We start from the raw sequence: 21,130 nt of genomic DNA on the forward strand, positions 1-21,130 counted from the left end.
AGATGCAGCCTTGCTCTGTCACCCAGGCTGGAGTGCAATGGCATGATCATTGCACCTCTGCCTCCCAGGTTCAAGCATTTTCCTGCCTCAGCCTCCCGAGTAGCTGAGATTACAGGCCTGCACCACCACGCCCAGCTAATTTTTGTATTTTTAGTAGAGATGGGGTTTCTCCATGTTGGCCAGGCTGGTCTCGAACTCCTGACCTCGTGATCTGCCCACTTTGGCCTCCAACGTGCTGGGATTACAGGCATGAACCACCGCGCCTAGCCTTTTTTTTTTTTTTTTTTTTTTTTTTTTTTTTTTTTTTTTTTAGACAGGGTCTCACTCTGTCTCCCAGGCTTGGAGTGCAGTGGCTGGATCTCCGCTCACTGCAACCTCCGTCTCCCAGATTCAAGCGAGTCTCCTGCCTCAGACTTCCGAGTAGCTGCCGTTAGAGGTGCCCACCACCGCGCCCGGCTAACTTTTGTATTTTTAGTAGAGACGGGGTTTCACCCACCATGTTGGCCAGGCTGGTATCGAACTCTTAACCTCAAGTGATCCGCCCGCCTCGGCCTCCCAAAGTGCTGGAATTACAGGCATGAGCCACCGCGCCCGGCCGGTATTTGTTCTTTTCTTCATTTTTCACGTCAGGAGTCTGCGTTTCAGAATAGTAAAAAGAAATGCCTAGGAAAAGGCCTGCGGTCTCTCCATTTCCCCAGTAGCGTGTTCCCCAAAGACCAAACCCTCAGGGGAAATGTCTAGAATGAGTGACAGCTTAAGGCTGCAACCTTGAACTTTCCCAGGACTCAGTTTCCCCAGCTGTGAAATGGCTGCTGTCGGGCTGTCATCTCCAGGCCCGGGACGCTGAAATTTGGGCCACTCTCGGTCTCCCACTTCATTCTGGGCGCGCATTAGCTCTGGTCCGGCCGGTTCCGCCGCAGCTGAACACCAAGATGCTGCACCCAGGTTACCCTGATCATCGCAGATTTCTCCCCGGGGCTCTGTTCTGAGGCCTCAAAAGTGCTCCTTGTAGATGGGACCAGGGGTCATTTGGGCAGTAGCAGCGCCTGGTCTCAGTCTGGTACTGGAGTCAGGAATGGCTTAAGGTGAAATCGTGGTCCTCTGGTGAAGCTCAGCGAAGACCTCCTCGCCTTGTTTATGACAAGAGAACTTCTAGGGGCGGGAGGAAGAGTCCCTGTTACGATGCTGATCATCACTGAGTTTTGCTGAGCAGAAAACTCTTTAGTACTCAAAGTCGAGAGTCTCTGGTGCTCTGCCTGGCACCAGGCACCTTCCTACAACCCCAGTTTTCCAAAAGGACAAAGCCTGGGGCAGGCGACGTCCTAGCACGCATTTGAACAGGGCCGCGGGCCAGCAGAGATGCGCGATGCCCAACTCTTTCCAAGAGCACCTCGCGTCCCGAACCGGCGCCTTCAACTCGGAGAAGTCAAGAGACCCGCAAGAAACTTGCACGACTGCACCCGCCGCCGGGATCCGGGGGCAGGGCAGGGGCAGCTGGGCTGGCTCCCTGGGAACGCGACCCCCGCCCCCCGCCCCGCAGACCGGCTGTCTCCCGTGGACCCCTCGCCACCTGCGGCCTCCGAGGAAGGGTCAGCGCGCGTGTCCGCACGCCCGTCCCCGCCGCGCGCCCAGAGCCGGGGGTCACCGTGCGACCTTCGCCACCTCCCCGGGAGGGCGTCCGGGGCGTCCCCTCTGGGGACGCGGGAGGCCCGGGGGCGCTGCCCGGTGGCCGCGGCGCCCGGAGGCCGCACTGCCGGCGGCGGCGGCGGCGCGGCTCCCCCTGCTCGGTGCAGCTGCCGCCCGGCGCTTGCGCACTGGGCCGGGCGCGCGGCGGCCCCGGGCTTTGTGTGTGTGTGTGTGTATGTGTGTGTGTGTGTGTGTGTGAGTGTGTGCGTGTGAGAGTGCGAGTGTCTGTGCGCGAGTGAGTGAGCGGCGGGCGGGCGCGAGTGTGGCCGCCGCGGAGCGCGAGCAGGACCCGGCGGGCGCGCTCCCCAGCCTCCGTCTCCCCGCCGGAACCATGTCGGGCAGGTCGGTTCGAGCCGAGACCAGGAGCCGGGCCAAAGATGATATCAAGAGGGTCATGGCGGCGATCGAGAAAGTGCGCAAATGGTAAGCTGAGGCGCCGGTCGCCAGCCGCCTCCCCGGCCGCCCCGAGCCCGAGCGCGGCTCCAGAAAGCCGCGGAGCGCAGCGCCCCGGCCGCCTGCCCTGGCCCGGCCCCGCCGCGGGCCCCGGGACTTGGCGAGGGCGGGCGGACGGGCGGGCGGCGCGCGAGCCGGGTCACCTGCGCCAGGCGGGGGCCGCGGCCGCTGCCCAGGTGCGCTCGCGCCTGTAGCCCACCTGGCGCTGCTGCCCGGAGGCGGCGGGCGCCGGGGCCAGGCGGTTGGAGCAGCGGGGCGGCCCCCGCCGCGGCTCTCGGCTCCCGGGAGGGGGGCTCGGGGCCGGCCCCAGAAGCCATTTCGTTTTGTGCAAGTCACATGAAAGCGGCTTCCCGCGCGCCGGGGCCGCGATGCCGGCGGCGGCGGGGAGAGCGCGAGCTCCATTGTGCAGGCTCCGAGCGGGCCGCCGCCGCCGTCTCCTCCCCGCGCGCCCCGGCCCGCGCCCCGCCGCCCTCCGCCAGCCCCGGCCCGCCCGGCCGCCCGCTCCCGCCTCCCGGGCCCGGCGCCCTCGAGTCTGCGGAGTTTGCAGAGCGCGAGCCGTTTAAATTTAGCGCTTTGGGCTGCCTGGAGCGAGGGCTCCCGGCGACCAGGAAAGATGGGGGCGAGCGCTGGGAGCCAGCGGCCAGGGGCGCGGGACGCCCACGTCCCACCCCGCTCTGCGCGGCGCCCCGGGCGGGGGGCTCGGGCCAGCCGATGTTTTTGGCCAGAAGCCGTTCGTCCTGGGCCGCGGCTGCCTCTCCACACCGGGAGCTCGTGTTTGTTTTGCGGAGGGAGCCGTTGTTTTTGTTCTCTGCATGGGGGAGAGGGGGACTTGGTGGCGGCCGCGCGTGATTTTCGGGATCACATTAGCGTCCGCCCGGCGTGGCCCGGTCGACATTAAGGGGATCGAACCTTTCCGCGGCCTCGTCGGGGTCTGCTCGGAATCGGCCCCTGGGCCAGGCCCGAGGCGCAAGCAGATCGCCAGGTTGGGTCAGAGTTGTTGAAAACTCCCCGCAACCTGATTTCAACTTTATTATTTTTTTCCCACGCCTTCACTGGGGTCCCGGAGGGAGAGGAGCCGCCGCGACGCTGGCTCTGAGTGTCAGCGCCCGCGGGCTCGTCTCGACCCTTTACTTCGAGCCTGGAAGCCGGGCAGGCCCTGTGGCAGGGGATGTTTACGTTTGGGGGTGTCCTTTCTCGAGTAGCGCCTCAGTCTCTAAAGCCACTGGGGGCGAGCCTCCGGTGTGGCGGTGTCACAAGTTAGCTGTCCTTTCTGAGTCAAACCCAACAAAAAAGGCAAGAGGAAAATCAATAAAGTCCACGTGCTCCCCGGCCTCCTATGGAAAGGGCTGGCTGCGATGGCCGGATGCCCGGCCGTGGGCTGGGTTTGGCTCCAGTGGGACAAAGAATTTTCAGAACCGTGAGAAGGGGAGGCTTTCCAAAGTTGAGATCCAAGTCGTCGGTGTCTCGGTAGCTCCCCTGGTACACAGGGTGCCCGGTGCCCGACTGGAGCCATTTAAAAATGGCAGAAACAGCTGCAGGCCAACACACACACGCTGGAAAACAACCCGCAGCCCCCTCTACTGTGGGATTCCCCGCGGGAAGCCCGGAGTTGCTCCCCTCCTTGCCTCAGCCCCTGTGCAAAGAAAGAACTGGTGTCTGTGCCTGGGTCCCTTCTGTCACCGGCCTAGAGGTTGGGAAACAGCCGGCAAGCCGCCTTTCTCTGCTCGAGGAGGCGTGGTGGGGCCTCCTACTCCAGGTTCCCGGCTGGACAGAGGCTCCTGCACCCTGACAGCTGCTCCCGCAGGGCGGCCAGCTGCTCTGCAGGGAGGGCAGATGGAGAGATGGGGCTTCCCACCCCGCGGGCCCCAGGGCGGCCGGCCTGGAGGCCTTCCAGCCCGCTGACCCCGCGGGGACCAGGCCTGTAGTTGGAGCTTGAGGGGCTGTGCCTCTGCACCTCCCTGGGTTTGGGGAAACAACACATCGTGTCCTCTGAAGACCTCAGGCTTTGGGATCTCATGGTCCAGCTTCCAGTTCACTTCGTTGCCGCGACCTTGGGCATATCATTGTCACTTCTGTAACCATGGTGACCCGGGGCTCTGTGCTTGGCTTCCAGGTCCCCTCGGGTTATTGAGGATGAGTGAGGTCATGCCTCTGAGAGCACCGCGCCCTGGGCGCAGGAGCTGTTGCTCAGTGTTGTCCGTGTTGTAAGGTGGACTTTGTAGAAACTTGACTTTGAGGGTTTTTGTTTTTTTTTTTTTGGCCCCTTCTAAGCGAAAGCCTTGGACTTATTGCCCAGGTTTCTCTGGCCCCTGAGAAGCCATATCCCACCTTCCCCGTGCCTTCGGATTGGGTCTTCGACTCAGCCCATGAGACTGTGGGTTGTTTATTAATTGTGTGGCCACCAACCATGCATTTCACCACTGGTGGGGAGGTGGGGTTGCCAGGTTTAACCAGATAAAAATACAGCACACCCAGTTAAATTCGAATTTCAGATAAACAATGAAATAATTTTTTAAAAATAAATGTTTTTGAATATGTCTCATGCAATATTTGGGACACACTTATACTAAAAAATTATCTAATTTATCTGAAATGCAAATTTAACAGGGCATCCTGTATTTTACCCAGAGGGTAAAGTGTTTGGCAGATCATCTGGCCCCATGAGCCTTGGGTGGGTTTCTCCTCAGCCCTAGTGACCCCTAAAATTACCCCTCCACCCACCCACCCACTGTCCCCTGACTCTAACCCCACCCCCGGAAAAAGCTGTGGCCTCCCTCTCATTTGGGGCAGGCTGTCTCCTCTTCTCTTTTTCTGGTGTTTCAGCAAGGCAGGCCAGTGGAGGTGAGGTGACCAGAAGATGGCTAAAGGGAAAACAAAATAGCGGGCCTCTTTTTGGGAAACTGGGCCAGGGTTTGGAGGCCCTGTGCTGGTGGAGGAGAGGGCCCAGGGCGATGGTGGGAGACGAAAGCTTGGGCTGCAGCCGTAGGCTTGGAGGCCCACTGCGGTGGCTCATGCCTGTAATCCCAGCGCTTTGGGAGGCTGAGACAGGAGGATTGCTTGAGCCCAGGAGTTTGAGAACAGCCTGGGTTTCAAGCCAGAAAAAAAAAAAAAAAAGAAAAGAAAAGAAAGAGCCGGGCGCGGTGGCTCACACCTGTAATTCCAGCACTTTGGGAGGCTGGGTGGGCGGATCACGAGGTCAGGAGATCGAGACCATCCTGGCAAACACGGTGAAACCCCGTCTCTACTAAAAAAATACAAAAAATTAGCCGGGCGTGGTGGCGGGCGCCTATAGTCCCAGCTACTCAGGAGGCTGAGGCAGGAGAATGGCATGAACCCAGAAGGCGGAGCTTGCAATGAGAGGAGATCACACTACTGCACTCCAGCCTGGGCAACAGAGCGAGCCTCCGTCTCAAAAAAAAAAAAGAAGAAGAAGATAAAAGAAAAATTAGGCTGGACGCAGTGGCTCACGCCTGTAATCCCAGCACTTTGGGAGGCCGAGGCAGGCAGGTCACTTGAAGTCAGGAGTTGGAAACCATCCTGGCCAGCATGGTAAAACCCTATCTCTACTAAAAATACAAAAAATTAGCTGGATGTGGTGGTGCATGTCTGTAATCCCAGCTACTCTTGAGGCTGAGGCAGGAAAATTGCTTGAACCTGGGAGGCGGAGGTTGCAGTGAGCCAAGATCGTGCCACTGGACTCCAACCTGGGCAACAGAGCGAGACTCCATCTCAAAAAAAAAAAAAAAGAAAAAGAAAAGAAAGAAAAAAAAGAAAAGAAAACGCCGGGCGCGTTGGCTCACACCTGTAATCCCAGCACTTTGGGAGGCCGAGGCGGTAGGATCACGAGGTCAGGAGCTCAAGACCATCCTGGCTAACAGTGAAACCCCATCTCTACTAAAAATACAAAAAATTAGCCAGGCGTGGTGGCAGGCGCCTGTAGTCCCAGCTACTCAGGAGGCTGAGGCAGGAGAATGGCATGAACCCACGAGGCAGAGCTTGCAGTGAGCCAAGATTGCACCACTGCACTCCAGCCTGGGCGACAGAGCGAGACTCCGTCTCAAAAAAAAAAAAAAGAAAAGAAAAAAAATTAGACAGGCATGGTGACCCTCGTCTGTAATCCCAGCTACTCGGGAGGCTAAGCCGGGAGGATCACTTGAGCCCAGGAGGTCGAGGCTGCAGTGGGCTACGCTCGTGCCACTGCACTCCAGCCTGGTTGACAGGGTGAGACCTTGTCTCAAAAAACAAACAAAAAAAGTAGGCTTAGGCCCAGGACCCCTTAGCACCTGGTCTGAGGGTTCCCTCAATGACTTGCTGTGAGGACTGAGAAGGGTCAGTGCCTGAAGACCTCCTGTCTGTCTCAGGAGAGGTGGAGGTTTGGGCCTGAGGCCTCCCTCACCTCAGCTCCTCCAGAGGTTTCGTCATTGAGACCTTCCTACTGGGCGCATGGCAGTTCAGGCAGGCCTGGGCCTAGCTAGGGTGAGGCCAGCCATGGGCCAGGCCTCTTGAGGTGACAGGGACTAGCCATGAGGAGTGAGTACAAGGACAGGGAGTAGAGCTTTCCTAGAGGGAGTCAGCAGGGTCCCCTTGAGCAGTGGGTCTTGTTGGCTAACCCTTGGACCTGGACGCAGGGGAACATTCGAAATTGGCCTTAGCCTGGAAAATCTGAGACGGATTCTTGTAGTTTATATAGGAGTCCGTGCTGGGGAGGAGCAGTTGGTGCTATATTCCTACTGCTGGGACCTCATTTTGTCCTTTCCTTCCAGAAGCCCAAGTGTAATGGGAAGAGAGAGGTGCTGAAGTCAGGGTAAGGTGATGGGGCTGCCAAGACAGGAGGCGCGGGGCACACCCAGGGCCAGCTTTGCAGCAAGTTGGGCCGCAGCCTGGTGGTTGTGGGGATTTCTGCACCTGGTGCTTACAGGTGTCAAGAGTGAGGGCATCCGAGGGGGGCCAGAGAGCCCATCTGGGGCAAGCTGCCGCTCCCTGGGGCATGTGGGCCCAAGTCTGGATTCTTATGCGAAGCCTGTTTTTTTTGTTTGTTTTGGTTTTTTTGTTTTGTTTTGTTTTTTAAGTTTGGCAGCAGATTTAACATTTTTAAAGTACTGTGCAGGCCAAACAAAACACGCCTGTTGACCGGTTGTTTGCCGCCCTAAATATAAAGTGGGGCCCAAGTGTGGCGGCTCACACCTGTAATCCCAGCATTTTGGGAGGCCAAGGCAGGAAGATCACTTGAGCCCAGGAGGTCGAGGCTGCAGTGAGCAGTGATGGTACCACCGCACTCCAGCCTGGGCAACAGAGGGAGACCCTATCTCAAAAAAATAACAAATAGGCTGGGCACAGTGGCGTATACCTGTAATTCCAGCACTTTGGGAGGCCGAGGCTGGCGGGTCACCTGAGGTCAGGAGTTTGATGTCAGCCTGGCCAACGTGGTGAAACCCGTCTCTACTAAAAATGCAAAAATTAGCTGGGCATGGCGGCACGTGCTTGTAGTCCCAGCTACTCAGGAGGCTGAGGCAGGAGGATCACTTGAACCCGGGAGGCAGAGGTTGCAGTGAGCCGAGATTGCACCACTGCACTCCAGCCTGGGCCACAGAGCAAGAGTCCGTCTCAAAAAAATAAAAAAATAAAAAAATAAGAAAGAGATGAGTATAGCTTAATACCCTCACGGGAGGAGAGGAGCAACGCCCTTTTTTTGGGGAGAGCTATGTGTTCTGTGGTGATGGTTTTGGGGGGCAATTGTGGGAAACCTCAGCTGCTCCGCTGAACCTGTGTGCCCACCCAATGTGTCTGTGGCTGTGAAATCCCATGTCCTCCTGAGTGCTCACTTGGTGCCTTAAACTTGAGTTCCGTGGCCCCTCCGGGTGGCTGCTTGGCTGAGCATAGGTCCAGCTCAGCGGTAGAGTTCTTAATGTTCTTACCTCTGTCCCAAAGTCCCCTCAATGGCCACACCTAGAAATACAGTTTCTCATCGCTGGGGTAACTTGAGAACTCGGTGAAAAGGTTGCCAGTTGGGGCAAAGAGAGGCACGAAAGCCTGGCTGCATTCAGCTTGTAGCCTGTGGTGGCCTCGGGCCTCGCTGGGAAGCAGCTGCAAACTTGCGTCTTGGCTGATTTACGGCCGCAAAGCCCAGATCTCTGGCACACTTTCTGCCCTGAAAGGTATCCTGTGTGTTATAAGTCAATTACTTTTTTTTTTCCCCCAAACACAATCAAACCTTGAATGGGTTGATTTACTGGGAAGCTGGTCCAGGGCTCATGAGTAATGAACGGCTTTGGCCAATCTGCATGGGGTCCTGGCAATTTGTCATTCTTCCTCCAGCTTCTGTTACCCTGGCGCTCCTTTAGAATGATTCTTGGTTTTCATGGGCAACAGAATAGCAGGAGGTGGTGTCTGGGGTCCGAGCCCAAATCTAATTCTCTTCTGCCATTTCCTGTCTGTGAGACCCCAGGCTAGTGGTATAACCTCTCTGGGCATCCTGTTTCTGCATCTGTGAAAAGGGTGACAATCGTCCCCCTCTTGTAGCCTGTTGGGAATCCCAGGGAGAGAGGGTGTGTAGGTAGAGTGCTTGGCATGGAGCCTGGCATGTAATAGCCTGGGCACACAGTGGCTACTGTGATGGTTGCTCTAACAGCTGAGGTTCTTCCCAGGAGTACCCTATCTCTTCTGGACACCTTCTGATTGCTCAGAATGGAAGAGGGGAAAGGTGGGCATTGTGGTTTGTCTGCTCTGCCCACAGGAGGCAGGAGACTGGCCAGTGGACTTAGACACTTGTCTTTCCTGCATCGTTTCTGGGGGAAAATGTGCAAGGATGGGGGGGCGGAGAGGCTGGTCTCAACAGCTGTGCTGGGTGAAGGGTTTGAGTGCTGGCTCTGGGAGAATGAGTTCACCTTCACCGCCTTGTGCCTCAGTTTGTTTATCTGTCAAATGGAGAAGTTGCCATTTCCTGCCAGATGAGCCGGCACGTACTTGGTACATAGAAGGCACTAGGAATGGCCACTGTATAATAAGAAAAGCCGGGCCGTAGCGTCCTCTGATGGAACACGTGGGACCCGAGCGGGCAGGGTTTTGGGGGGGTGAGGTGTCTGTGGTTTCGGCTGGCTGGCTTTGAGTGTGCTCTGTCATCCCGCAACCCCCATGGTGACAGGGTGGGAGTCCTGTAACCTGTAACACCAGCATGTGAGGGCCATGTGCCCCATGAGTGGGTGACCTAAGGCTGAGTTTGGGCAGAGAGGCCAAAAAAGGTGCCAGGCAGCTCACGGACAGAGGTGCTGGTGCCACACAGAATCCTCAGTTCTGGGAATTTTTGTTACCAAAATTGCTGAGGACTCGGGCAGCTACGTCGCCTGTACCAGGGGTGCGCCTGCCCCGACAGTGCCTGCTGGGGCCCTTAAATCCGCCAGCCTCCTAGCTGAGCCATCAGTGGCTCCTTGGTGGCCTCGCATGTCTCTTGATCTGGCAGAGCCTTGATTTGGGAGCCTCGGTTCCAACCCCAGCCCTGCTTCTGGGAGGCTCTCCTAAGCCTCAGTCCCCTCAGGGGTGTGGCTGCTGGGCCTTTGTGGCTATAAGGGACAAGTCGGGGTGCAGGGGGTCAAGGACAGGAGGTGGCTGGCTGTAGCAATAATCGGAAAAATGACAATGGCTCGGAGCAGAGTAGTGGTGGAGGAGAGGGTGGTCATTGTTATCTCGAATGAAAACCAGTCCTGTTTGCTTCTGTGGCTTGTAAGTTTCTCCTTCTCATCCATAAACCTGCCTCTCACAGTGGGGGGTCTGACTCGGTCCTTCAGGCGTTTATAATGCAGCTGGGGCGACCTTGCAGACAGGGTTGCTAGGAGCCCTGAATCAGGGGTGCAGGTCCCCTCCCACCTGGCTGCCACCCACAGATTCAGGCTGTGTAACCTCCTTTCGGGCCGAGGTCACCACTCCCTGGCTCTCCTTGGCCGCCTCGAAGGACATTCTTCCGGCAGAGTGTGGGCGGCTCCCCAGCTTGCCTGCTCCTGTGCCCTGACCTCAGACGCATCGCCCAGAGGGCAGGAGGAGCCCTGGGGTGTCCTTGGTGACGACTCCACCCACCACGAGAGGAATCGGCCTGCTGGCCTGAAGCCCTCTCTGCTGCCCAGAAGGGCACGGGTGGCCCAGTCCACTGGCTGTGTGGCATTGGCAGTGACACAGGAGGAACCTGGGCCTGACTCCCGCCACCCATAGGAGTCCTTGTAATGGCAGCCCCACCCTCAGCCTTTTTAGCGACAGCCTGGAAAGGGCAACCACCCTATGTGGTGTAATGGATGGAGAAACCAGGCTTAGATGGGTGATGTGGCCTGCCCAGGGGCTCCCGCTAGTGAGGGTGGAGCTGGGATTCAAACCCTCATCTGTGTGATCTGGAGCTTGCTCTCAGCCCCAAGGGAGTGTGGCCTGTGTCCCCCAGGGATGAAGAGTCCCCGGTAACAGGCTCTTCCTCATCCTCCTCAGGGAGAAGAAATGGGTGACCGTTGGTGACACATCCCTACGAATCTACAAATGGGTGCCTGTGACGGAGCCCAAGGTTGACGACGTGAGTATGGAGGGCTGGTCCCCTGGGGTGGGCCACCCATTCGTGCTCCTCCCACCATGGGGAGGGAGGTTGTCCACTGCTACCCACCGTGCTGGGGCTCTGGGACCAAGAGCCCCGGGAGTAGAAGGACCCAGCTTAGACCTGGGGAGGCTGCTGGACCAGTCCCCACCTGTCCCACTCCAGCCCCAGAGTCTGACCCTCAGAGCGGTGGACGGGGGGATCCCGCAAGTTGTGTCTTCTTTTTTTTTTTTGGTACAGAGTCTCACTCTGTTGCCCAGGCTAGAGTGCGGTGGCGTGATCTTGGCTCACTGCATCCTCTGCCTCGTGGGTTCAAGCAATTCTCCAGCCTTAGCCTCCCAAGTAGCTGGGATTACAGGGCATCCGCCACCACACCCAGTCAATTTTTTGTATTTTTAGTAGAGACAGGGTTTCACCTTGTTGGCCAGGCTCATCTCGAACTCCTGACCTCAGGTGATCCACCTGCCTGGGCCTCCCAAAGTGCTGGAGTTAAGGCGTGAGCCACCGCGCCCGGCCTGCAAGTTATGTCTTCTGGGCCGAGCGCCCTCCCCAGGGCTTGGCACTGTGTTTTGGGGCAGGTGTGGTGGTGCCCACAGATAGGCACGTTCTCCCCACCTTTGTGGTTCTGTTCCTGAGCCTCTGACCATCTGCCAGGCCCTGGGCTGATGGCATCTCCCTGGCATATGCGGCATCTCCGTTATTTTTCCTACTCAGCCTGTGGAGTTGATCTTTGTAACCTCTCCTCTGTACAAGTGAGGGCACAGGCTCAGAGAGGTGAAGCCACTTCACACAGCTCACCTCAGAGCTGTGAGTGGAGCTCAGGTCTGCCTGACTCCAAAGCGCATGTTCTCTTTGCGCTTGGAGAAGCTTCTAGTGAGTGGAGCTGCTGGTGACAGGGGGCCCCCGGGGCTAGGAAAGCCTGGTGCAGGGATACGGGGCGCCAGGAGGACTCCAGGAGGGGGTGGCGCCATCCCGACTTCCACCACTAGAGGGAGCGCGAGGCTCTGTCCTGTGATGGCTGGCAACTGCCCCGAGCAGGCAGGGCTCTCCAACTTCGTGGCTCCCAGGCCAGTTACCTCCAGAGACCCCTCTCATTTCCATCCCAAATTAAGAACAGTGTCCCCCAAAGGCCTTTGCCTGGGCCGTTCCCCCCTGCTTGGACTGCCTTCCCTATTTACTCAAACTCAGTCCGCTACCTGGGAAGATGGTGCAGACTAACCCACATGGCTGCAACCACTCCTGGGAGTGACGTGAGGTCATGGTTGGTAGGTTTGGGGTGGGGGAAGCGTGGGGGGGTCCAGCTTCCTCCAAAAAGACAGGGGCTAAGTTTCTCGCCCCCATCTTCAGTTACCTGCCCGGCAAGTCTTGGGTCTCTGGGCAGGGCTGTAGCTCCTTTCTTCACCCCGTGATCACATGTTCACCCCGTGATCACATGCTCACCCCTGAACTTGGGCCTTTGTTGTCCCTTCTGGTTCTAGCCTGGGCTCCCAGAACCACCAGGGCTGCTTTCCCCAGAGGGACTGAGCCTTGGTTTCTCTCCGCATCTCCCAGGGAAGAGCAGGGCAGGCTCCTCGAAGGCAGTTCCTGGCTCTGGCCCATGTCTGTGCCTTGCCCGCCATTAGGTGTAGAAACGCCGGTTGCATTTGAGAAGATGCGGTCCCTGCTCTCAAGGAATTTCTAATCTCGTTGGGGGAAGATAATTATAGAATAGCATGAAACAGATATCAGGGAAGTGCCAAATGGAATATGATCAAGGGGAAAACGTAAGCTCTGGGCCATCGGGAAGGACCGGGCAGCTCTAGGCTTCAAGGGACCGTTGGATTTGGAGGCAGACAGACCAGCCCCGATTAACCTGTGATGTTAGGCAGGTGACCCCACCTTGCTGGGCTTTAGTCCCCTCTTTTGTGTAATGGAGCAGTAACATCCAAATCGCGGTTTCTGCAACAGAGTAAAAGCAATATATCACCACGGAGAATACTTAGCACTGTGCCGGCTGTGCAGACGGTGCCGAGAAATGCAAATTCCCTCTTCATCTGTGAGCCATGATGTGCCATGTGCCACTCCCCCACCCCCTTTCCCTCTAGGGCGATGGTTCTCGGCCTGGCTGAGCACCTTGAGAAGATGCAGATTCCTGGGCCCCACACCAGCTGCTGAGTCTCTGCAGGTCGAGGCTGGGAATCTGCCTTGTGGAGGGAGAGCTTTTTATTGTTTTAAACACTCAGTATCTATATGGTTATATCCCTTTGTTACTTTAGAACTCTTGAAAATTTTCATCCTTTTAAATAGGTAAAATATGTTACAAAATTCAAATTCAAAACAGTTTTTTAATTAAGACAATTTACATATCATAGAAGTCACTTTTTTTTTTTTTTTTTTTGAGACAGGGTCTCTGTTGCCCAGTCTGGAGTGCAATGGCAGGATCATAGCTCACTGCAGCCTCGACCTCCTGGGCTCAAGCAATCCTTCTGTCTCTGCCTCCTGAGTAGCTGAGACTGCAGGCATGCACACCTGGCTAATTTATTTATTATTTTTATTTATTCATTTTTTTTTGAGACGGAGTCTCACTCTGTTGCCAGACTGGAGTGCAGTGGTGCAATCTTGGCTCACTGCAACCTCCACCTCCCGGGTTCAAGCAATTCTCTTGCCTCAGCCTCCCAAGTAGATAGGACTACAGGCGTGCACCACCACGTGCAGCTAATTTTTGTATTTTTAGTAGAGACGGGGTTTCACCATGTTAGCCAGGGTGGTCTCGAGCTCTTAACGTCATGATCCTCCCGCCTCGGCCTCCCAAAGTGCTGGGGTTACAGGTGTAAGCCACCACGCCTGGCCGCACGCCTGGCTTATTTATTTATTTATTTAATGGAGACGGGGTCTGGCTGTGTTGCTCAGGCTGGTCTCAAACTCCTGGCCTCAAGCCATCCTCCTGCCTGAGCCTCCCAAAGTGCTGGGATTATAGGCGTGAGCCACCATGCCTGGCCAGAAGTCACTGTTTTAAAGTATTCAGTTCAGTTAGTGTATTCACAGAGTTGTGCACCTGTCACCACTGTAATTCCAGAACATTTTCATCACCCCAAAAAGGGAACTCATACCCATTAGCAGCCACTCCCCATTCCCCTCGCCTGCCGCTGGTAACCACCAATCCACATTTTGTCTGTTTGGATTTGTGTATCTTCGGATGTTACTCTTTCACTGCATATCTTTTATAAATCTGCCTCTCATCCCTGCATGCATCCCCCCATCCCCACCCCAGTTCTCACCCCTGGAGGCAACCGGTGTTGCCAGGTTTTGTTTATCCTTCTAAAGGGAGCCTTTGCTCGCAAACATGCATGTAAATACATGGCACACACACACACACACACACACACACACATCCTTTGCTTACCACTGGTGGTGAGGCTTACATATCCTGCATCTTTCTTATACATATATCTTGGCGATATTGACATATTTTAATGTGTTAGTATTTTGCAGATCACCCCATGTTAGTCTGTGAAGAACCACCTTATTCCCTGTAATTGTTGCATCCGATTTCATTGAATGAATGTACCACGATTGATTTAATGAGTCTCCTACCACTGAGCCAAGGTTGTTTCTAACATGATTCTATTCCTTTCGTAAAAAAAAAAAAAAAAAGGAATGGCCAGGCACGGTGGCTCACGCATGTAATCCCAGGACTTTGGGAGGCTGAGGCAGGCGGATCACGAGGTCAGGAGTTCAAGACCAGCCTGGCCAATATATTGGTGAAACCCGTCTCTACTAAAAATACAAAAAGTAGCCGGGTGTGGTGGCAGGCGCCTGTAGCCCCAGCTATTTGGGAGGCTGAGGCAGAAGAATCGCTTGAATCTGGGAGTTGGAGCTTGCAGTGAGCCATGATCGCGCCACTGCACTCTAGCCTGGGCGACAGAGCGAGACTCTGTCTCAAAAAAAAAAAAAAAAAAAGGAATGGCACAAAAAGCATCTCCATCCTCCCTCCTTTCTCCTGGGATCTCCCTCCTTTCTCCCAGGGTCCTCCCTCCTTTCTCCCGGGGTCTTCCCTCCTAACTCCTCCTGCGCTTTTGTGCTGGAGGTCGGGGGAGTACAGTTTGAGAAAGGCTGCCCCAAGGGGCCTGCAGCTGGTAGAAATGAGTGACCTCTGGGTCACCTGGCATTACTTTGTACCTGCTCTGGGCTGATGGTGGCCTCTTCCCCAGATACTCTCCCTAAAAGAGGAGGCAGGTCCTGCCAGCCAGGGTGTTTGCACACTGCTGCTGACAGCCCCAGAAACAGGCAGGTTTATTTCCCAGGGTGCCGGAGCTGGGCCAGCCTCAGAACCCTCCCCTCTGTGGGGCTCTTTGATTCCACAGTGGGCGAGACCCAGAGGCCAATCCCTAATAGGACGCATTCAAATGCAGGCCCAGGAAAACCCTCCAGAGGCCTGGGGGCTCCAGGAGGCTTCGAGGGAATAAAATATTCACACCACTCCCCAGGGGCTCTGAGCACGTGTGCACACACACGCGATCTGGTGACTTGGTTTCTGCTCCATTTTCCCCTGCAGAAAAACAAGAATAAGAAAAAAGGCAAGGACGAGAAGTGTGGCTCAGAGGTGACCACTCCGGAGAACAGTTCCTCCCCAGGGATGATGGACATGCATGGTGAGTGCCCGTGGCCTGCCAGCCTCTCCTGCCCAGCCCGGGGCCTTGGCCAAGCAGTGGGTCATGTTTTTGTTTCTCCAGCAGGTTTGTTCACATTCCAGGCAAGGGGTAGGAGGGCTGGGCAGGGCCCGGAGGCCTCTGTGCCAAGGAGAAGACTCAGCAGAGGAGAGGAAGTTTCTTTTCCCAGCGTACCAAGCCAAGAGACATAAACTAAGCCAGAGACATAGAAATTAGACCCTCTCCTCACCCAGGGACAAGAACCTCGCAGGAGATGCTTCTCTCAGCCTCGTGTGCCCAGGAAGATTGTTTGGGTGTACGTTTCTTCCCCTCCTCATATAAATTATATAAATGGCTGTGTTTCCCATTTTGCTTTGGCTGCTGGGAATCTCCAAACTGGATTTCGTTTGTTTATTTTGTTTTGTTTTGTTTTTGAGACGGAGTCTTGCTCTGTTGACCAGGCCGGAGTGCAGTGGCGTGGTCTTGGCTCACTGCAATCTATGCCACCTGGGTTCAAGCAGTTCTCCTACCTCAGCCTCCCAAGCAGCTGGGACTACAGCCATGCACCACCATCCCTGACCAATTTTTGTATTTTTTAGTAGAGACGGGGTTCCACCATGTTGGCAAGGCTGGTCTCAAACTCCTGGCCTCAAGTGATCTACCGGCCACGGCCTCCCAAAGTGCTGGGATTACAGGCATGAACCACCGTGCCCGGCCTCCAAACTGGATTTCTGATTTCATGTTAATCCCACCAGGACCTTGGGAACTGCCCTTCCATGTCTACACCTAACTCCCTTTGCTGTTTAATTTCAAATGTTGTAACTTAGCCAGGTACAGGAAACACGCAGCTGTAGTCCTAGCTCCTTGGGAGGCTGAGGCGGGAGGGTTGCTTGAGCCCAGGAGTTCAAGGCTGCAGTGAGCTATGATTGCACCTGAGAGTAGCTGCTGCACTCCAGCCTGGGCAACACAGTGAGACCCCATCTCTTCAAAAGGCAAAAACAAAAAAAAACAAAAAAATTGTAACCTAGGTCCATCAACCAAATCCAGATGGTGCTGTCTGCCATTGTTTCCTGTTGCTGGTGTCTGTTTCTGTTTTGACCTTTTTATTTGAGAGGAAATGTGCAAATGATATATGTATGGCTCCATGAAATGTTCCCAAACTGCACACACCCGTGTAACCACCCAGGTCAAAACACAGAACGTTCCGAGCCAGTCCCCAGTGTCCCCCGCAGGTCCTCATGGTTTTCTCCATCCACCCAAGGAAAACACCCTCAGAGATTCAAACCTAAAGCTCCTTTTTTTTTTCTTTTCTATTTTTTAAGGCAGAGTCTCGCTCCTGTCACCCAGGCTGGAGTGCAGTGGTGCGATCTCAGCTTACTGCAACCTCCACCTGCTGGATTCAAGCAATTCTTCTGCCTCAGCCTCCTGAGTAGCTGGTATTATAGGCACGTGCTACCATGCCTGGCTAATTTTTTTGTATTTTAGTAGATATGAGGTTTCACCATGTTGCCCAGGCTGGTCTCGAACTCCTGGTCTCCAACGCCTGCCTTGGCCTCCCAAAGTGCTAGGATTTACAGGTGTGAGCCACCGTGCCTGTCCCTAAAGCTTCATAAAAATTAAGTTGGCTTTCCATGTTTAGAAATCAGGAAATCTCCATCCTGCCATCCCTTGAGAAATCAGATCGGGCAGCCCCGTGGCTGTGTGCTCCCTCGAGGCAGGGACTGCCTGGAACTGCTTGAAGCCAGAGCGGCCTTCCCTTAGGAAGAGTGTGGCGCCTCTAAGCCCACCTGGCTCACCCACTGCCTCTTTGTCACTTGCCTGGCCTGCTAGGACAAGAGCCTGCAACCCCTGCCTTTTTCTATCTCTTGACCCTAATGTCAATGTCTTTGTACTTTTGACCACTGAAAGCTTTGGTACAGCCGGGTAGTAGTAGATAAATAACTACATAAGGAACTGGAAGGGAATATTGGTTTGCTGGAGTGTCTGATCTCTCCAGACCCAGGGCTGTCTTGTTCTGGGGAAGGAAGGCCAGCAAACTTCCCCACATGCCCAAATCGACCTGTGTGGAAAACACAGTCACCAGCTCCAAGGGCAGGGGGACTGGCAGGTTTCTGAACGGACTTTAGAAAAGCACAGTGGCGGTGGCTCACGCCTGTAATCCCAGCACTTTGGGAGGCCGAGGCAGGCAAATCACAAGGTCAGGAGTTCGAGACCAGCCTGGCCAACATGGTGAAACCCTGTCTCTACTAAAAATACAAACAATGGGCGTGGTGGCTCACGCTTGTAATCCCAGCACTTTGGGAGGCTGAGTCGGGTGGATCACCTGAGGTCGGGAGTTTGAGACCAGCCTGACCAATATGGAGAAGCCCCGTCTCTACTAAAAAGTTTACAAAATTAGCCAGGCATGGTGGCGCAGGCCTGTAATCCCAGCTAGTGGGGAGGCTAAGGCAGGAGAATCACTTGAACTCAGGAGGCAGAGGTTGCAGTGAGCGGAGATTGCGCCATTGCACTCCAGCCTGGGCAACAAGAGCGAAACTCCGTCTCAAAAAAAAAAGAAGAAAAAAATACAAAAAATTAGCTGGGTATAGTGGCGGGCACCTGTAATCCCAGCTACTCAGGAGGCTGAGGCAGGAGAATCGCTTGAACCTAGGAAGCGGAAGCTGCAGTGAGCCGAGATCGCGCCACAGCACTCCAACCCGGGTGACAGAGTGAGCATCCGTCTCAAAAAAAAAAAAAGAAAGAAAAAAGAAAAGCATAGTGGGAGCCAGGCACAGTGGCCCACGGCTGTAATCCCAGCACTTTGGGAGGCTGGTGTGGGCGGGTCAGTTGAGGCCGGGAGTTCAAGACCAGCCTGGCCAACATGGCAAAACCCCATCTCTACTAAAAATATAAAAATTAGCTGGGTATGATGGCATGTGCCTGTAATCCCAGCTACTCAGGAGGCTGAGGCAGGAAAATCGCTTGAATCTGGGAGGCGGAGGCTGTAGTGAGCTAAGATCAGGCCATTGCACTCCAGCCTGGGCAATAGAGCGAGACTCTGCCTCAAAAAAAAAAAAAAAAAAAAAAGAAGAGCAGTGGGGCTTTGCTGCTGGTTAATGTGTCAAGATGTCAAGAAAGCCCCTCTAACCAGCCATACAATCATAGTGGGGTTATGTTTCATTTTCAGAAATAGATATTTGAGCTGGGATGTGGCCTGTCTCAGTGGCATTCCTTAGCATCCCCTTTCCCTCTGGGGACTGGGGAGACCCCAGGCCTGACTCAGGACTGAGGCTGGATCACAGACCCAAAGTTACACCCGAGGGCCTTTTCGAGCTGAGGCCAGGACCCCACCTGGGTTCACATCCTAACTCTCCCTGCACCGTCCGCTGGCTGTGTGATCTTGGGCTATTTGCTTAACCTCTAGCTTTGGGGTTTGTTTAGTTTTAACCTGTAGAATGGGGATGGTAATGCCTACTTCATAAACTCACTGTGAGGATTAAATTAAATAATCTCTTAAAAACCTTGGCATGGGGGCAAGCACAGTGGCTCACACCTGTAATCCCAGCACTTCGGGAGGCCGAGTTAGGAGGATCACTTGAGCCCAGGAGTTTGAGACCAGCCTGGGCAACATAGGGAGACCTCATCTCTACAAAAAAAAAAAAAAAATAGGTGGCTCATGCCTGTAATCCCAGCATTTTGGGAGGCCGAGGCGGGCAGATCACAAGGTCAGGAGATCGAGACCATCCTGGCTAACACGGTGAAACCCCATCTCTACTAAAAATACAAAAAAATTAGCCGGGCGTGGTGGCCGGTGCCTGTAGTCCCAGCTACTCGGGAGGCTGAGGCAAGAGAATGGCGTAAACCCGGGAGGTGGAGCTTGCAGTGAGCCAAGATCACACCACTGCACTCCAGCCTGGGTGACAGAGCAAGGCTCAGTCTCAAAAAAAAATAGATTAAAAAAATATTAATAATAAATTTAAATTAGCAGGTTGTGGTGATGGGCACCTATAGTCACAGCTACTCTGGAGGCTGAGGATCGTTTGAACCTGGGAGTTGGAGGCTGCAGTGAATAGTAATTGCACCATTGCATTCCAATCTGGGCAAAGAGCAAGACCCCATTTCTTAAATATATATATTGCATAGTAAATATTTTATTTTGGGCCAGGCATGGTGGCTCATGCCTGTCATCCCAGCACTTTAGGAGGCCGAGGTGAGAGGATCATTTGAAGTCAGGAGTTAGAGACCAGCCTGGTCTCTATGGTAAAATCCCATCTCTACTAAAAATACAAAAATTATTGGGTGTGGTGCTACATGCCTGTAATCTCAGCTACTTGGGAGGCTGAGGGAGGAGAATCGCTTAAACCTGGAGGCGAAGGTTGCAGTGAGCTCAGATCACGCCACTGCACTCCAGCCTGGGCGACAGAGCAAGACTCCATCAAAAAAAAATTATTTTATTTTATTCAAAAATAGAGACAGGGTCTTGCTATGTTGCCCAGGCTGTTTTCAAACTCCTGAGTTCAAGCAATCCTCCTCCCTCAACCTCCCAAAGTGCTGGGAGTATAGGCATGACCCACTGTGCCCAGCCTATAATAAAAATTTTAAAAACCTTGGCATGTTAACAGCTTACATTTATGAAACCGTCACAATGTGCCAAGTATTGTGCTAAGCCCGTTACATCATTGCCTCATTTGAGTCTAATAACCAACCCCATTTTACAGACGGAGAAACTAAGGCCCAGTGAGGTGAAGTAACATGCATGGTTAGCAAGTTCATAACTTCCAGTGCCATTGCTGGCATTTGAGGTCCTTTGAAGACAGAATCCAGGTTTGTGGCTGGGCGTGGTGGCTCACACCTGTAATCCCAGCACTTTGGGAGGCCAAGTTGAGAGGATCGTTTAAGGTCAGGAGTTGGAGACCAGCCTGGCCAAACAATGGTGAAACCCCATCTCTACTAAAAATACAAAAATTAGCCGGGCATGGTGGCGGGCACCTTTAATCCCAGCTACTCGGGAGGCTGAGGCAGGAAAATCCCTTGAATCGGGAAGAGGAGGTTGCAGTGAGCCAAGATTGCGCCACTGCACTCCAGCCTGGGCAAGAGAGTGAGGCCGTGTCTCCAAAAAAAAAAAAAAAAAAGATCCAGATTTGTGACCTGGACGAACTCTCCAGAAAAATCTAGAATGCTGAACAAACCAGGTCCCCAGACACAGGAACCCTGTTCACTTTCTCATTTTCGTTTTAGTGCATGTGCAGCCAAAAGCCAGTCAGACTGCAGAGTGTGTAAATGGGAAGGTCAGGGAAAGGTGTGGGCCGGACAAGTTTTCTGGAAGGCTTCACATGGGAGGATGGGTACAGCAGGAGATGAAGGAGAGGGCGGTGCCCCGGGCCCTTTAGTCCACAAGACTCAGCTGAAGTTAGCCCAAGTATCGGGGTCACGCTGTTACCAGGCTACCAGGCTAGACCAGACGTTAAACATTAGTGCTCATTGTCATTAATTAACACAACCTCAGGAACCTATGGGGCCAGCTTCTTGCACACATGCTTACCGTAGGAAGTTTAGATTTTCTCAAGGGAGAAATCGGGGAGCACATATCCTTCTTTTTTTTTTTTTAAGTCCCGGAGTTCACAAGAGGATGCTTTTGTGTAACGAGCACCCCAGAGTATAGTTAAAATCAGATCCAGGTTACCCGTGTGGGGGCGCCTGACTGCCTGGTGCTTCCTCGGCAGGTTGAGGTAGAGGAGGGGCGTGGGGCTGGGAGTTGGGCAGATGGGTCCGGCAAGTGGCTCTGCTGCTCCCAGCCTCAGTTTCCCCCTCCGGAAAGTGA

The 21,130-nt window shown here is 54.5% G+C and overlaps 1 protein-coding gene across 2 annotated transcripts in view; it reads left to right on the forward strand.

The window, feature by feature from the left end:
- Positions 1-1,048: 1,048 nt before the first annotated feature.
- Positions 1,049-21,130, forward strand: part of BCL7A (BAF chromatin remodeling complex subunit BCL7A) — a 41,251-nt gene continuing 21,169 nt past the window's right edge. The window contains exons 1-3 of one of the 2 annotated variants that reach the window (XM_030821542.1): positions 1,049-2,109; positions 10,603-10,684; positions 15,237-15,333. In XM_030821542.1, the coding sequence (XP_030677402.1) occupies positions 2,018-2,109; positions 10,603-10,684; positions 15,237-15,333 (271 nt within the window). In that variant the 5' untranslated portion in view covers positions 1,049-2,017. The remainder of the gene's footprint in view (positions 2,110-10,602; positions 10,685-15,236; positions 15,334-21,130) is intronic. The other variant, XM_030821543.1, reaches the window with a different exon arrangement.

Source organism: Nomascus leucogenys, chromosome 10 (genome assembly GCF_006542625.1).
Source record: "Nomascus leucogenys isolate Asia chromosome 10, Asia_NLE_v1, whole genome shotgun sequence".
In the NCBI taxonomy this organism is placed as follows: Eukaryota; Metazoa; Chordata; class Mammalia; order Primates; family Hylobatidae; genus Nomascus; species Nomascus leucogenys.